The 14,185-nt window shown below is 46.3% G+C and overlaps 3 protein-coding genes across 5 annotated transcripts; 1 reads left to right on the top strand and 2 right to left on the bottom strand.

Annotated features, from left to right (window-relative positions):
* The first annotated feature begins 210 nt into the window (after positions 1-210).
* On the top strand, positions 211-3,230 carry LOC311031530 (histone-arginine methyltransferase METTL23-like). 3 transcript variants are annotated; one of them, XM_084037863.1, is made up of 5 exons: positions 395-683; positions 2,308-2,412; positions 2,504-2,741; positions 2,819-2,903; positions 3,015-3,230. In XM_084037863.1, the coding sequence occupies exons 1-5, from the start codon at positions 582-584 to the stop codon at positions 3,172-3,174; spliced, it is 690 nt and encodes a 229-aa protein (XP_083893989.1). In that variant the 5' UTR covers positions 395-581; the 3' UTR covers positions 3,175-3,230. The 3 variants fall into 3 exon arrangements, with proteins under 3 accessions (XP_083893990.1, XP_083893989.1, XP_083893991.1); XM_084037865.1 differs by lacking the exon at positions 395-683 and adding an exon at positions 722-868; XM_084037864.1 differs by lacking the exon at positions 2,308-2,412 and having other exon boundaries at positions 211-683.
* A 127-nt stretch (positions 3,231-3,357) lies between these two features.
* LOC311031524 (GTPase IMAP family member 9-like) lies at positions 3,358-6,000 on the bottom strand. Its single transcript, XM_084037855.1, has 2 exons — positions 5,865-6,000; positions 3,358-4,659 (listed from the first exon to the last, which is right to left on the bottom strand). Exons 1-2 carry the CDS (start codon positions 5,914-5,916, stop codon positions 3,806-3,808), a joined length of 906 nt encoding a protein of 301 aa, XP_083893981.1. The 5' UTR covers positions 5,917-6,000; the 3' UTR covers positions 3,358-3,805.
* Positions 6,001-9,984: 3,984 nt separating this feature from the next.
* Positions 9,985-11,573, bottom strand: LOC311031527 (GTPase IMAP family member 4-like). Its single transcript, XM_084037858.1, has 2 exons — positions 11,443-11,573; positions 9,985-11,071 (listed from the first exon to the last, which is right to left on the bottom strand). The coding sequence occupies exons 1-2, from the start codon at positions 11,552-11,554 to the stop codon at positions 10,317-10,319; spliced, it is 867 nt and encodes a 288-aa protein (XP_083893984.1). The 5' UTR covers positions 11,555-11,573; the 3' UTR covers positions 9,985-10,316.
* Positions 11,574-14,185: the final 2,612 nt, after the last annotated feature.

Genomic DNA, 14,185 nt, shown 5'->3' with positions numbered 1-14,185 from the left:
ATGCACCATAATAAGATCACATGCACAATGTTGTGCAGAATGATGCAAATATATGTTCAAAATGTTTGTCATCATAGGCAGGACACGGAAGTATACGCACTATTATTATTATTTTATTGATTTTATTTTATTATTTATTTATGTATTATATTGTATATATTGTATATTATGATGACTCTAAATTGTCCGTAAGTGTGAGTGTGAATGGTTACCTGTCTGTCTACATGTCAGCCTGATAGACTGGTTACCTGTCCAGGTGAACCCTGCCTTCGTCCAATGACAGCTGGGATCGGCTCCAGACCCCCGCGACCCTGAATACAGCATAAGCGGTAAACGATGGATGGATATTAGATGTTCTGATCCACACTCCATACCAGTTGGTGGCGGTAATGCGCCAAATAGTTGTTTCCCAACCGCCAATAAACCTCAAAGAAGAAGAAGCAGACACAAGCCTGGCTGCTGGCGCTATAACGCCGATATAAATGTCAATTCAATGGTTTAATACGAATTTCTCATTAGAAGGCTCTGGATATTAGCTGGACATGTGATCGTGTGGTTTTAAGGGGGTGTTAACCCGCACGATGGAACAGCCGAGTGGAGCCGAGGCGCCGAGCAAAGTTTTCACGTTTGAATCCAACGAGAGCAACAACAGTCAGGAGTCGCTGTCCGTCTCCATCCCCGAGGTGTGTTGGAGATCCAGAATACACCTTTTATATACTTTATTATGTATGATCGTACTTCAGGTGCAGCCGTCGTTTATATGCCTCTGATGCGACGCTGACGTCAACGTTCTTGGCGTTCTTCAACGTGCCGTGTTATGCCGTCACAATCAAATATGTGAATTTAAGACAACCACGTAATATAAAAGGTAAGTGGCCGTTGGAACAACGAACAGAAGCGGTCTACGATACGTTAGAGTCATCCCCTTTAATTCGGCATACATCCAACAATAAGATATATTTCAATAAAATCCAGTATATAGGTAAATAACTGGCCATGCCTCGGACCTTTGACCTATCATAGGTATACATGGTATGAACCAACAGATTTTAATTTGATATGATAGACTCCTGTCTTTAATTCGGCATACAACACTCACTGTGGTCCTGTCTGACTGTGGTCCTGTCTGACTGTGGTCCTGTCTCACTGTGGTCCTGTCCGACTGTGGTCCTGTCTGTCTGTGGTCCTGTCTCACTATGGTCCTGTCTCACTGTGGTCCTGTCTCACTATGGTCCTGTCTGTGGTCCTGTCTCACTGTGATCCTGTCTGTGGTCCTGTCTGTCTGTGGTCCTGTCTCACTATGGTCCTGTCTTACTGTGGTCCTGTCTTACTGTGGTCCTGTCTCACTATGGTCCTGTCTCACTGTGGTCCTGTCTTACTGTGGTCCTGTCTCACTATGGTCCTGTCTCACTGTGGTCCTGTCTCACTGTGATCCTGTCTGTGGTCCTGTCTCACTATGGTCCTGTCTTACTGTGGTCCTGTCTCACTATGGTCCTGTCTTACTATGGTCCTGTCTCACTATGGTCCTGTCTCACTGTGGTCCTGACTCACTGTGATCCTGTCTGTGGTCCTGTCTCACTATGGTCCTGTCTCACTGTGGTCCTGTCTGTGGTCCTGTCTCACTATGGTCCTGTCTCACTGTGGTCCTGTCTCACTATGGTCCTGTCTCACTGTGATCCTGTCTGTGGTCCTGTCTCACTATGGTCCTGTCTTACTGTGGTCCTGTCTCACTATGGTCCTGTCTTACTATGGTCCTGTCTCACTATGGTCCTGTCTCACTGTGGTCCTGTCTCACTGTGGTCCTGTCTCACTATGGTCCTGTCTTACTGTGGTCCTGTCTCACTGTGGTCCTGTCTCACTGTGGTCCTGTCTCACTATGGTCCTGTCTTACTGTGGTCCTGTCTCACTGTGATCCTGTCTGTGGTCCTGTCTCACTATGGTCCTGTCTCACTGTGGTCCTGTCTCACTATGGTCCTGTCTCACTGTGATCCTGTCTCACTGTGATCCTGTCTGTGGTCCTGTCTCACTATGGTCCTGTCTCACTGTGGTCCTGTCTCACTATGGTCCTGTCTCACTGTGATCCTGTCTCACTGTGATCCTGTCTGTGGTCCTGTCTCACTATGGTCCTGTCTCACTGTGGTCCTGTCTTACTGTGGTCCTGTCTCACTGTGGTCCTGTCTTACTGTGGTCCTGTCTCACTATGGTCCTGTCTCACTGTGGTCCTGTCTGTGGTCCTGTCTCATTATGGTCCTGTCTTACTGTGGTCCTGTCTTACTGTGGTCCTGTCTCACTGTGGTCCTGTCTCAGGTCCTGGACCCCCAGTACGGCATGTATGTGTGGCCCTGTGCAGTGGTGCTGGCTCAGTATCTGTGGACTCACAGAGCGGAGCTGAGAGACAAGACGGTGCTGGAGGTGAGAAAAAGACGAAGAAGAAGAGCTTCACTCCAGCATCTCAGCGTCCCATCTTGGAAAATAACGATTCTGAGGTCTCCCCCCCCTCCAGCTCGGTGCAGGTGTGAGTCTACCAGGCGTGGTGGCGGCGAGCTGCGGGTCCCAGGTGATCTTGTCGGACAGCGCCGACAGGCCGTCGTGCCTGGAGAACTGCAGACGCAGCTGTGAGGCCAACGGCCTCCGCGACGTGGCCGTGGTGGGTCTCACCTGGGGGGAGGTCTCCCCCGATCTGGTCCTGCTCCCCCAGCTGGACGTCATCCTGGGCTCGGACGTTTTCTATGAGCCACAAGGTCGGTTTTTCATGACCCCCCTGTATCCATGCCCCCCTGCCCGCCCGGGAACTGAATGTTGTGTTTCCCGGTTTCAGATTTTGAAGACGTCCTCTTGACTGTTGCTTTTCTCCTGAGGAAGAACCCCACAGCTCAGTTCTGGACCACATACCAGGAGAGGAGGTGCAGAGAAACCACAACACATATATACTGTACATGTACTGTATATGTTGTATATATGTAGGTAGTTGAATCTCTTCTTGCAGTGAAATCAGTTTGAACTTTCTCCCTCAGTGCTGATTGGTCCATTGAAGCGTTGCTCCACAGGTGGAGTCTGAAGTGTGTCGTCGTCCCTCTGGAGACGTTCGATGCAGATCGACCTGCTCTGTGTGGATCGACTCTCCCAGGAAACCACAGCGTCCTCATGATGGTCATCACGCCATCATGTGACTGATGATTCCCACACGCCGTGAACTTACATGCAAACCAATTAAAGTGTCATTAAAAGTGGTCATATTTGTGATTGTGGTTTTATTTGTCCTGTGGCCAGCAGAGGGCAGCGTCTCATCAGTTGTTCTCAGCTGCTTTGGTCTAAATAGCTTCTACAGCAGAGGTCTTCAACGTGTTTCTATTACAGATCATATAAAACCGTGTTGCTTATTAAACAATGATAATGTGTAGTGCAGCCTATAGGGCCATGTATAACAGTACTTTGTAATGATGGATGGATACAATGCTAACACGTTAAAATGATGATCGTTAAGGCAGTAGGGACCCTCAGAACCCATCCGGCGTTCCAATTTCACTCTGAACTCTGAAACTTGAGAGGCTTGGAGACACCGTTTGTGTGTGTTCTTTTATTAAAATTTGCTTGCCAGCTCATTAGAACATGAGAAACCAATTAATATTTATGAGCTGATGACCAAAATACATAATATCACACTATTGTAAGGAAAAACACCATAAAGGGCCTGTTGGTTAACTGTATTTTACATCAAAAGGCAAAAACAGAAATAACAAAATGATGAAGCTCCACCACCCTGATTTGACCTTTACACAATGCCCAGTTGTAAGAGTTGATCAACTCAAGCAATGCTTTTTTTCCTGAAGTATTTTTTGGTGAGTACCACCACCACTCCCACTGAAAGCCCCAGAATCAACCCCGCTGCAGCTCCCAACAAAGACATGACCACACCACTACTGACCAAGTTGCCAAGCACACATCCGGTGCCGAGCCCAGAAAAAGTGGTCATCACAAGGATTTTCTTAGCTTCTGCTTTTATCTGAGCCTCCTTCTCCTTCGCGACTTCCGCCTTAGCCTTCTTGATTTCTGCCTCCTGCTGCTCCCCGAGCATCTTGGCGGTGTAGTGGTCTCCTTCTGCAGCTTGAACCTTGTCGCAGATCCTCCACAGCAGCGTGGTCGCCTGGTCGGCCTGGTTCTGGTCATTTTCAAACACATAGTATCCCAGTTTGCACTCTGAGAGGAGATTGGAGAGATTGCTGTTGGTTCCGACGAACTCCTCGAAGGTCTGACCTTCCAGCCGACATCCGTGGGTGAACAGCACCATCGTGAACTTCATCATGTGTTCGCCAAACGTGCTGCGAATGAGATCCATCATGGTGACTTCTTCCTCTGTGTATGGTTCCACGTTCAGCACGATGAGGAAGACGTGAGGACCTGGATGGATGAGTGCGATGGATCTCTTGATCTCTATCGCCACCTCCTCCTCTTTGCCGCTCTGACACAGGCCTGGAGTATCAACAACGACCACCCTTTGCTCGCCGATAGTCCTCGTTTCCTTCTGGCACTCGACCGTGACGGCGGAAAACCCGTCCTCTGATTTGAAGAGATTCTTCTCTCCCAGGATGGTGTTTGCTGAAGCACTCTTGCCAACGCCGGACTTCCCAAGCAGAACCATCCTCAGCTCTGGTTTAACACCTGTTGGAATGTTTTCCAGACGTTAGTTTCGTCAAACACATAAATGTATCTCAATCCATCACATCGCCTCAAGTTTTTTTGTGTCATTGCTTTGTATGAAATTGTGCAATGCCAAAAAAATGGCTCTGCGTTTGCTGTGAATACAACAAGAAGGAACAGTTGGACACTTTTGGACACTTTTGGACAAGCAGTCAGTCAGCCAATAGCTTGTTAGCCTAGCTTAGCATAAAGACTGGAACGAGGGAGAGACTGCTCGCCTGTCTGAACAGAATCCTCCATTGGAATGCAGAACTTCCAAAGTTAACAGACAAGCCTGTATCCGCCTTTTGGCACACGCCGCCTCACAGCTGTTGTTGTTTAATTCAACTTTCTAATGGTCATTCATGATCCGTTCATGTTTCCTCATTACAAAATCAATGTGCATGGATCATGTTGAGCAAAGACACCTGGTTTCTGGACGAGGACTCGAAATTCCACATTCTTCATCATCCTTCAAATTACTGGATTTATACAAAAACAAGTGTTAAAGTCTCACAAAAAAGTCATTAAATAGGAACTTACAATAAATATACATGAGCTGCTCTCATGATGAAACTGATCTGGGGTCATAGGTCACCGATCCTTCAGATAAGGGACCCAAAAAAAATGAAGAAAAGTCATTAATAAAAATAACCCACATATGTTGCTTTTGTCCAATTGCTTGTCTTTATACATTAAAACACCAACTGAACTAAAAGCAATTGTGTCTTATTTGCATAAGAACGCTGATAATGTGTTTAATGAGTAAAACAACATGAAGGTATTTCGAAATTGCATTTTCCAAAATTGTGTAACATCATAACACAAACCCATTTTATTACTTAACTCTGCAAAGGAACACCATTATTAGATACTTATTATTATTATTATTATTATTATTATTATTATTATTATTATTATTATTATTATACGTATTATATTAGATACAGACTTTACACTCTTAACTGTGGCACACAGAGTTGACAAATATCAACTTAAAAATAAATAAATTCATTTTTATTTATAAAAAAGTATTAAAAAAATGTATACATTTATAAATATATACATTTCAAATGAATGTACCCCCGTTTTGGTCCTTCAGGATCAGAGAGATTTTGTAGTTCTTGATGTATTAATTCAGTTGTGTGAAGATAATAAAAGTACTCATAGAAGTAGAAGCTCCTTACCAGACTTTGGAGGCTCCTCAGTGTCAAACTCTTTCTTGGTACTGCTACTCATCTTGTCTTCTTCTGACTATTCAAATTACCGTCTCATCACTTTATATTTCAGCCGGCTTCTAGTTCCTCCCCTTAGATACACATCACCTAGCTGACAGCCGGCCAACAGCCGGTTAGACTTCTGATCACAGGGCGGACATGTAGAGACAGACAGGTAACCAGTCTATCACAGGGCTGACATGTAGAGACAGACAGGTAACCAGTCTATCACAGGGAGACATGGAGAGACAGACAGGTAACCAGTCTATCACAGGGAGACATGTAGAGACAGACAGGTAACCAGTCCATCACAGGGAGACATGTAGAGACAGACAGGTAACCAGTCTATCACAGGGAGACATGTAGAGACAGACAGGTAACCAGTCTATCACAGGGAGACATGTAGAGACAGACAGGTAACCAGTCTATCACAGGGCTGACATGTAAAGACAGACAGGTAACCAGTCTATCACAGGGCTGACATGTAGAGACAGACAGGTAACCAGTCTATCACAGGGAGACATGTAGAGACAGACAGGTAACCAGTCTATCACAGGGAGACATGTAGAGACAGACAGGTAACCAGTCTATCACAGGGAGACATGTAGAGATAGACAGGTAACCAGTCTATCACAGGGCTGACATGTAGAGACAGACAGGTAACCAGTCTATCACAGGGAGACATGGAGAGACAGACAGGTAACCAGTCTATCACAGGGAGACATGTAGAGACAGACAGGTAACCAGTCTATCACAGGGAGACATGTAGAGATAGACAGGTAACCAGTCTATCACAGGGCTGACATGTAGAGATAGACAGGTAACCAGTCTATCACAGGGAGACATGTAGAGACAGACAGGTAACCAGTCTATCACAGGGAGACATGTAGAGATAGACAGGTAACCAGTCTATCACAGGGCGGACATGTAGAGACAGACAGGTAACCAGTCTATCACAGGGCTGACATGTAGAGACAGACAGGTAACCAGTCTATCAGGCTGACATGTAGAGACAGACAGGTAACCAGTCTATCACAGGGAGACATGTAGAGACAGACAGGTAACCAGTCTATCACAGGGAGACATGTAGAGACAGACAGGTAACCAGTCTATCACAGGGCTGACATGTAGAGACAGACAGGTAACCAGTCTATCACAGGGAGACATGTAGAGACAGACAGGTAACCAGTCTATCACAGGGAGACATGTAGAGACAGACAGGTAACCAGTCTATCACAGGGCTGACATGTAGAGACAGACAGGTAACCAGTCTATCACAGGGAGACATGGAGAGACAGACAGGTAACCAGTCTATCACAGGGAGACATGTAGAGACAGACAGGTAACCAGTCTATCACAGGGCTGACATGTAGAGACAGACAGGTAACCAGTCTATCACAGGGAGACATGTAGAGACAGACAGGTAACCAGTCTATCACAGGGAGACATGTAGAGACAGACAGGTAACCAGTCTATCACAGGGAGACATGTAGAGACAGACAGGTAACCAGTCTATCACAGGGAGACATGTAGAGAAAGACAGGTAACCAGTCTATCACAGGGCTGACATGTAGAGACAGACAGGTAACCAGTCTATCACAGGGCTGACATGTAGAGACAGACAGGTAACCAGTCTATCACAGGGAGACATGTAGAGACAGACAGGTAACCAGTCTATCACAGGGAGACATGTAGAGACAGACAGGTAACCAGTCTATCACAGGGAGACATGTAGAGATAGACAGGTAACCAGTCTATCACAGGGCTGACATGTAGAGACAGACAGGTAACCAGTCTATCACAGGGCTGACATGTAGAAACAGACAGGTAACCAGTCTATCACAGGGAGACATGTAGAGACAGACAGGTAACCAGTCTATCACAGGGCTGACATGTAGAGACAGACAGGTAACCAGTCTATCACAGGGAGACATGTAGAGACAGACAGGTAACCAGTCTATCACAGGGAGACATGTATAGACAGACAGGTAACCAGTCTATCACAGGGAGACATGTAGAGACAGACAGGTAACCAGTCTATCACAGGGAGACATGTAGAGACAGACAGGTAACCAGTCTATCACAGGGAGACATGTAGAGACAGACAGGTAACCAGTCTATCACAGGGAGACATGTAGAGACAGACAGGTAACCAGTCTATCACAGGGCTGACATGTAGAGACAGACAGGTAACCAGTCTATCACAGGGAGACATGTAGAGACAGACAGGTAACCAGTCTATCACAGGGCTGACATGTAGAGACAGACAGGTAACCAGTCTATCACAGGGCTGACATGTAGAGACCGACAGGTAACCAGTCTATCACAGGGAGACATGTAGAGACAGACAGGTAACCAGTCTATCACAGGGAGACATGTAGAGACAGACAGGTAACCAGTCTATCACAGGGAGACATGTAGAGACAGACAGGTAACCAGTCTATCACAGGGAGACATGTAGAGACAGACAGGTAACCAGTCTATCACAGGGCTGACATGTAGAGACAGACAGGTAACCAGTCTATCACAGGGCTGACATGTAGAGACAGACAGGTAACCAGTCTATCACAGGGCTGACATGTAGAGACAGACATGTAACCAGTCTACCACAGGGAGACATGTAGAGACAGACAGGTAACCAGTCTATCACAGGGAGACATGTAGAGACAGACAGGTAACCAGTCTATCACAGGGAGACATGTAGAGACAGACAGGTAACCAGTCTATCACAGGGAGACATGTAGAGACAGACAGGTAACCAGTCTATCACAGGGAGACATGTAGAGACAGACAGGTAACCAGTCTATCACAGGGCTGACATGTAGAGACAGACAGGTAACCAGTCTATCACAGGGCTGACATGTAGAGACAGACAGGTAACCAGTCTATCACAGGGCTGACATGTAGAGACAGACAGGTAACCAGTCTATCACAGGGAGACATGTAGAGACAGACAGGTAACCAGTCTATCACAGGGAGACATGTAGAGACAGACAGGTAACCAGTCTATCACAGGGAGACATGTAGAGACAGACAGGTAACCAGTCTATCACAGGCTGACATGTAGAGACAGACAGGTAACCAGTCTATCACAGGGCTGACATGTAGAGACAGACAGGTAACCAGTCTATTAGTGTTTCTGTACAACCCATTTATCTTTTTGATTTTTTTACAGACATTATCCTCATTTTTCATAGATTTTTTACATACATGACAGAAACATGACTCAGCAGAATCACACTCTGATTGAACCAATCTACAGGTCATAACTGGTGTAATTAAAGTGCATTCTTTTGACCTGCAGGTCATCTAATGGAGAGAGGAATTAGATACGCTATCACTTTAAGACACATTTACATAACCAGGTTCTAAGCATCTTTAAACCCTAAGTCCCTGTCATCTACATCAGACTACTTCTGTTTTTTCTGTGGCGATATCTTGCAGATTTGTCTCTGTTCCTGGCCCACACAGACTCACACAGACTAACACAGACAGGAAATAACTCTGGCGTTAACGCTCAGGGAAGTGACTTGCCTCAACGGTAAGTAGAGATCGAAACCCAGAGATACTTGTGTTACCATGGTAACTTTCAGGTATGGCGACATATTGACAGTGAAACAGGAGGCGGGACATAAGGCTGGCAGGAATTTGATTTGATGGTTGAAAAATGGCCTGCTCTAGCTGTGATTGGTTGATGGCGGGCGTCATGACGTCACTGGTTAGACTGGTTGATGGTGTTAAATAAGTCCAGAAGACGAGGGATGTGATCTAAAAGGGTGAGAAGGGCATCTTTCATTTCAGCTCCACTGTAAGAGGCTGAAACTTCAGAATATTTGGCTGTTTTGCTTGAAAAGTGATTAATTAATCAATGAATTGATCAAATCAATTTTTGCGATCCATAAGAATTAAACAATTATAAATTGAAGTTTTTGAGGTTTATTCAATAATGATCTTCAGGACCCTGCAGCGTCTCAACTGCTGGATCCAGTAGGGTGGTGGTCTGTAGAGGACTTCATCATACATCATATACACACACACATGAAATCCTTCTGCTAAATATAATACGGTAAAATTAATAAACACTGCACAGTTTAGTTTGCATCATCTTTTATTTGCTGGTGATTCTGTTGCATTTAAAATCATTTCAAGCCCCACACACCAATATTTGTCTTGTCCCAATATAGACCCTGATAGACCCCAATAAACCCTGATCGACCCCAATAGACGGCTCTGTTGCAGTTCACAGCTCGACATCATTGTACCAAAGAAGTGTTTCACTCTGAACGTCTCTCAGCGTTTGATGATTTCTGATATTGAAAAGAACAAAAAGGTGAAGCAGTTTGAGACGAATCTCTCTGTGTGAAAAACAAACGCTAGAAAACATTTGTCATGTTGTTGAATCTTCAGCTGATTGTGGACGATTCACTTCAGTGATAATTCCACGACTTTGTCAAGCATTTTGTCGACAGCCTTGATCAGCTTCTTGGCCACCTCGTCACCGATAACTCCACCTAGGTAACCAGACACCTGGTCAACCAGGTAGTTGGTGACATCAACCTTTTCACCTTTTTCTTTCTCCCTTTGGATGACTTCCTGTGCCTCCTTCAGCATGTCGTTGGTGTAATTCTGCCGGTTGTTTTCTTCATACAGCTTGTTGATCTTCTTCAGGAGATCGGACACCTGCTCCCCGAGCCTGCCGTCCTTCAGGTGTAAGAAATGGTGTCCGACAACGAAGTCATAGAGGGGGGATTTCTTCACCGCTTTATCCATTTCTTTCATCCTTGCTTCATCCTTGTCGTCCATACAGGTGAGCACGGCCAGAGTGAAACGTTTGGATTCTTCACCAAAAATGGTCTGAATGACTTCATATGGTTTCAAGTTTGTGATACGGCCACATTTCAGGACCAGCAGGAAGACGTGAGGACCAGGAGCAGCGTTCATCACGGTTCCCACGATGTCCTTCTTTATCTCGTCCTTCGTCTTCTCTGTGTTCATCACACCCGGAGTATCCACTACCACCAGGTTTTGGCCATAGAGCGTCATCGTCTCCACGCTGCACTCTGTGGTCTGTGAGGAAGCAGATGGCTTCTCTAGTCCAGGTCTCCCCATGAGGGCGTTCAGGACCGAGGTCTTCCCGCCTCCCGTCTTTCCCACCAGGACGATCCTCAGCTCGGACGCTGTTGGACAATTTAAACATCATCAGTCATCAACGGTGAAAGTCTAACATCCACAGGCAACAGGAAACACACAGGAAACAAAGAGGGAACAGATGGGGGTCAGGTGGGGGTCAGGTGGGGGTCGGGGGTCAGGTGTTGGTTTTGCTGAGCAACATAAAAATTAATGTAAAATTCGTGTCAGGAATCATGTAGATTTTAGTATTAAGATGTGAATCATGAATTTAAAATGGAAACGTTCTATTTCATGATTTCATCTGTGAAGGAATCTTTGAGCCAACATGTAAAAGCTGTCGTAACGTAGTGGAGGATAAACATGAAGTCACAAACCCAATAGAAACTACAGGAATATAAACAGCAGCAGGGGGTCTCACCGGGATCAGGAAGGGTGCCGGACATGGTGGTCTGCTGGTCTGGTACTGTGGTCTGCTGGTCCTGTAGGTCTGCTGGTCCTGTGGTCAGAAATCCAGTTACTCTGTTTGTCATTTCATCTCTATATATTTGGTCTGTGGAGCCACCGCCCCCTTTGTGATGTCATCACTTACCCAGCCAGTTTGGGGAGTAAGAGCACAGACAGCCAACCAGTCACAGCCAGCAGCCAATCAGGGACCAGAATAAAGACTTGATTTTGGGTTTGACATTGCTTCATATTTATGTTTATGTATCAACAGTGGGATTTGTCTAATAGATCGGATCAGCTGATTATAGTCATAATTCAGCTGATTTGGGATCCGCGGCGTCTGTTGAAGACCATGAAGGCCGGGCTGAGCTGCGTCCACAACAAGGCGGTCTACAGAGGACCTCCTTGACTTGCTCGTGTTTACTTTGTGTAAGTGATTAAGTTCCCAGAAGTGTCGGCCAGCTGGCAGTGACACACACATTCTTCTAAAGGTGAACTACAGTTGATATATGAAAATATATATTTGAAATGCTGTTTTCAGTCCCTCAAATATGGAGATCTTCTTTTCTCTGTTCTATCATAGATGTCATCACATACAACACACATTTCAAGACCTTTATTCTAAATCCAAGCACTGTTCAAACCTTGAAAACACCACACTAACATTCAAGCACCTGTACCAACCCTGATTAATAATGACAATAAAAAAAACTATGGCCATAAAAGAAGTGAGCAACGGTCTATAAATTCCTAAGACGCGATCAAGAATCAAATTCCAGGGTCACGTCCCGCCTCCCGCTTCACTGGAAACATGCCAGCATACAGGACGTCGCTTCTCTGGAAGTTCAGACTCATTCTCTGGCTCAGAGTCCTTCCTGCCGTGCCGGGAATGAGTATGTGGGCGTACTTATCTGCTTCACCGCTTCTCTTGACCCCGGATGCCTGTCATCGGATGCCCATCATCGGCTGCCTGTCATCGGCTGCCTATCAGCAGTCTCAACGTTGTCCCGTTTGTTATTTTCCTCAGTTTTAATACTGCCCTCGTTTCTGTCCTGCACTTTTGTGAAATGGCTGAAATGACCACACAAGTAAGCTTCCACTAGCATCAAAAACACTGGAAGGTTCAGTCTGCTCCCGCTCTCGAAACACACATGCAGCATGGACGCTGCTGGATGACCCACTGGCCCCAGCCACAGCTCTGGCCCCAGCTTAAATCATTCCCCTGATTAACAACTGGAGACAGCCATGCACACCTGCTCCGGCGGGGGAGGGTAGTACCTGGAGGACACAGGAGCACAGAGAGGAGAGCAGCCACACCCACACACAACCACACACAACCACTGACAGCTCTTAGGCCGTAACACCCCCTCCCATAAGAACAAACCACTGTTTTGATGATATGAGAAGAAGGGATCTACATCACCCAACAACCAATAACAACACCATTGTCAAGTTAAATTTCACACAAGCTAACAACTAAACACTGTCACCATGTCCATCACCATAAAACTGTCACCATCTCACCCACGGGAGAGCGCGTCAGCAACCACGTTTTCAGATCCCCTCTTATGCTTGATTTCAATGTTGAAACCTTGTACGAGCAGGGCCCACCGCATCAACCGCTGGTTGTGGTTATACATCTGGGGCAGGAAAACCAGAGGGTTGTGGTCGGTGTATACCGTCACCGGTGATGGACTTGAACCCACATACACCTCGAAGTGCTGCAGGGCGAGCAGCATGGCCAGCGTCTCCTTCTCGATGGTTGAATAGTTCATCTGGTGCCGTTTGAACTTCGACGAGAAGTAACACACCGGATGACACACCCCGTCTGCACCGTCCTGCAAAAGCACTGCACCGGCTCCAGAGGAACTTGCATCCACCTCGAGCTTGAAGGGAAGAGAGAAATTAGGAGCAGCCAAGACAGGAGCGCTGCACAGAAGGGACTTAGCAGCCTCGAAGGCATGGCTACATTCACCAGTCCACACAAAAGGAACAGCCGGACTGCACAGTTTAGTCAGGGGAGTCAGCACAACAGAAAAGTTTTTACAGAAACAACGGTAATAACCAGTCATTCCCAAAAACCGTCGGAGCTCACGCCTAGTAGTAGGGACTGGATAGGCCAACACAGCAGCTACTTTAGCATCAACCGGACGGACCTGCCCATGACCAACCTGTTTACCTAGGTAGGTGACAGTAGCCTTACCAAACTCACACTTGGCAAGGTTAAGGGTTAATGACGCCTCAGCCAGCCGCTGGAACACTACCCTCAGGCTCGACATATGACTCTCCCAATCATCAGAGTACACTACCACGTCGTCAAGATACACATTACAGTTGGGTACTACCCCTAACACTATGTGCATGAGACGCTGGAAAGTGGCGGGTGCGTTCCTCATGCCAAATGCCATCACAGTGTACTGCATGAAGTGGTCCGGTGTGACGAAGGCTGAAATGTCAGATGCTCTGGGGGTTAATGGAACCTGCCAGTATCCCTTAAGGAGGTCTAACTTGGTGATAAACAAAGCAGAACCAAGGCTGTCAATACAGTCTTCCATGCGGGGAAGTGGAAATGAATCTGGCACAGTCACTGCATTGACTTTGCGGAAATCCGTGCAAAACTGTGGTGTACCATCAGATTTAGGAGCCAGCAAGCAGGGGGAACTCCATGGGCTACAACTAGGCTTGGCTAAGCCATTTCTTAGCAGATAGTCAACTTC

This window comes from Eutrigla gurnardus (assembly GCF_963514095.1).
Source record: "Eutrigla gurnardus genome assembly, chromosome: 20".
NCBI classification, from domain to species: Eukaryota; Metazoa; Chordata; class Actinopteri; order Perciformes; family Triglidae; genus Eutrigla; species Eutrigla gurnardus.
Note: the sequence above shows the minus strand (reverse complement) of the source record. Positions and strands in the feature narration are given on the sequence as shown.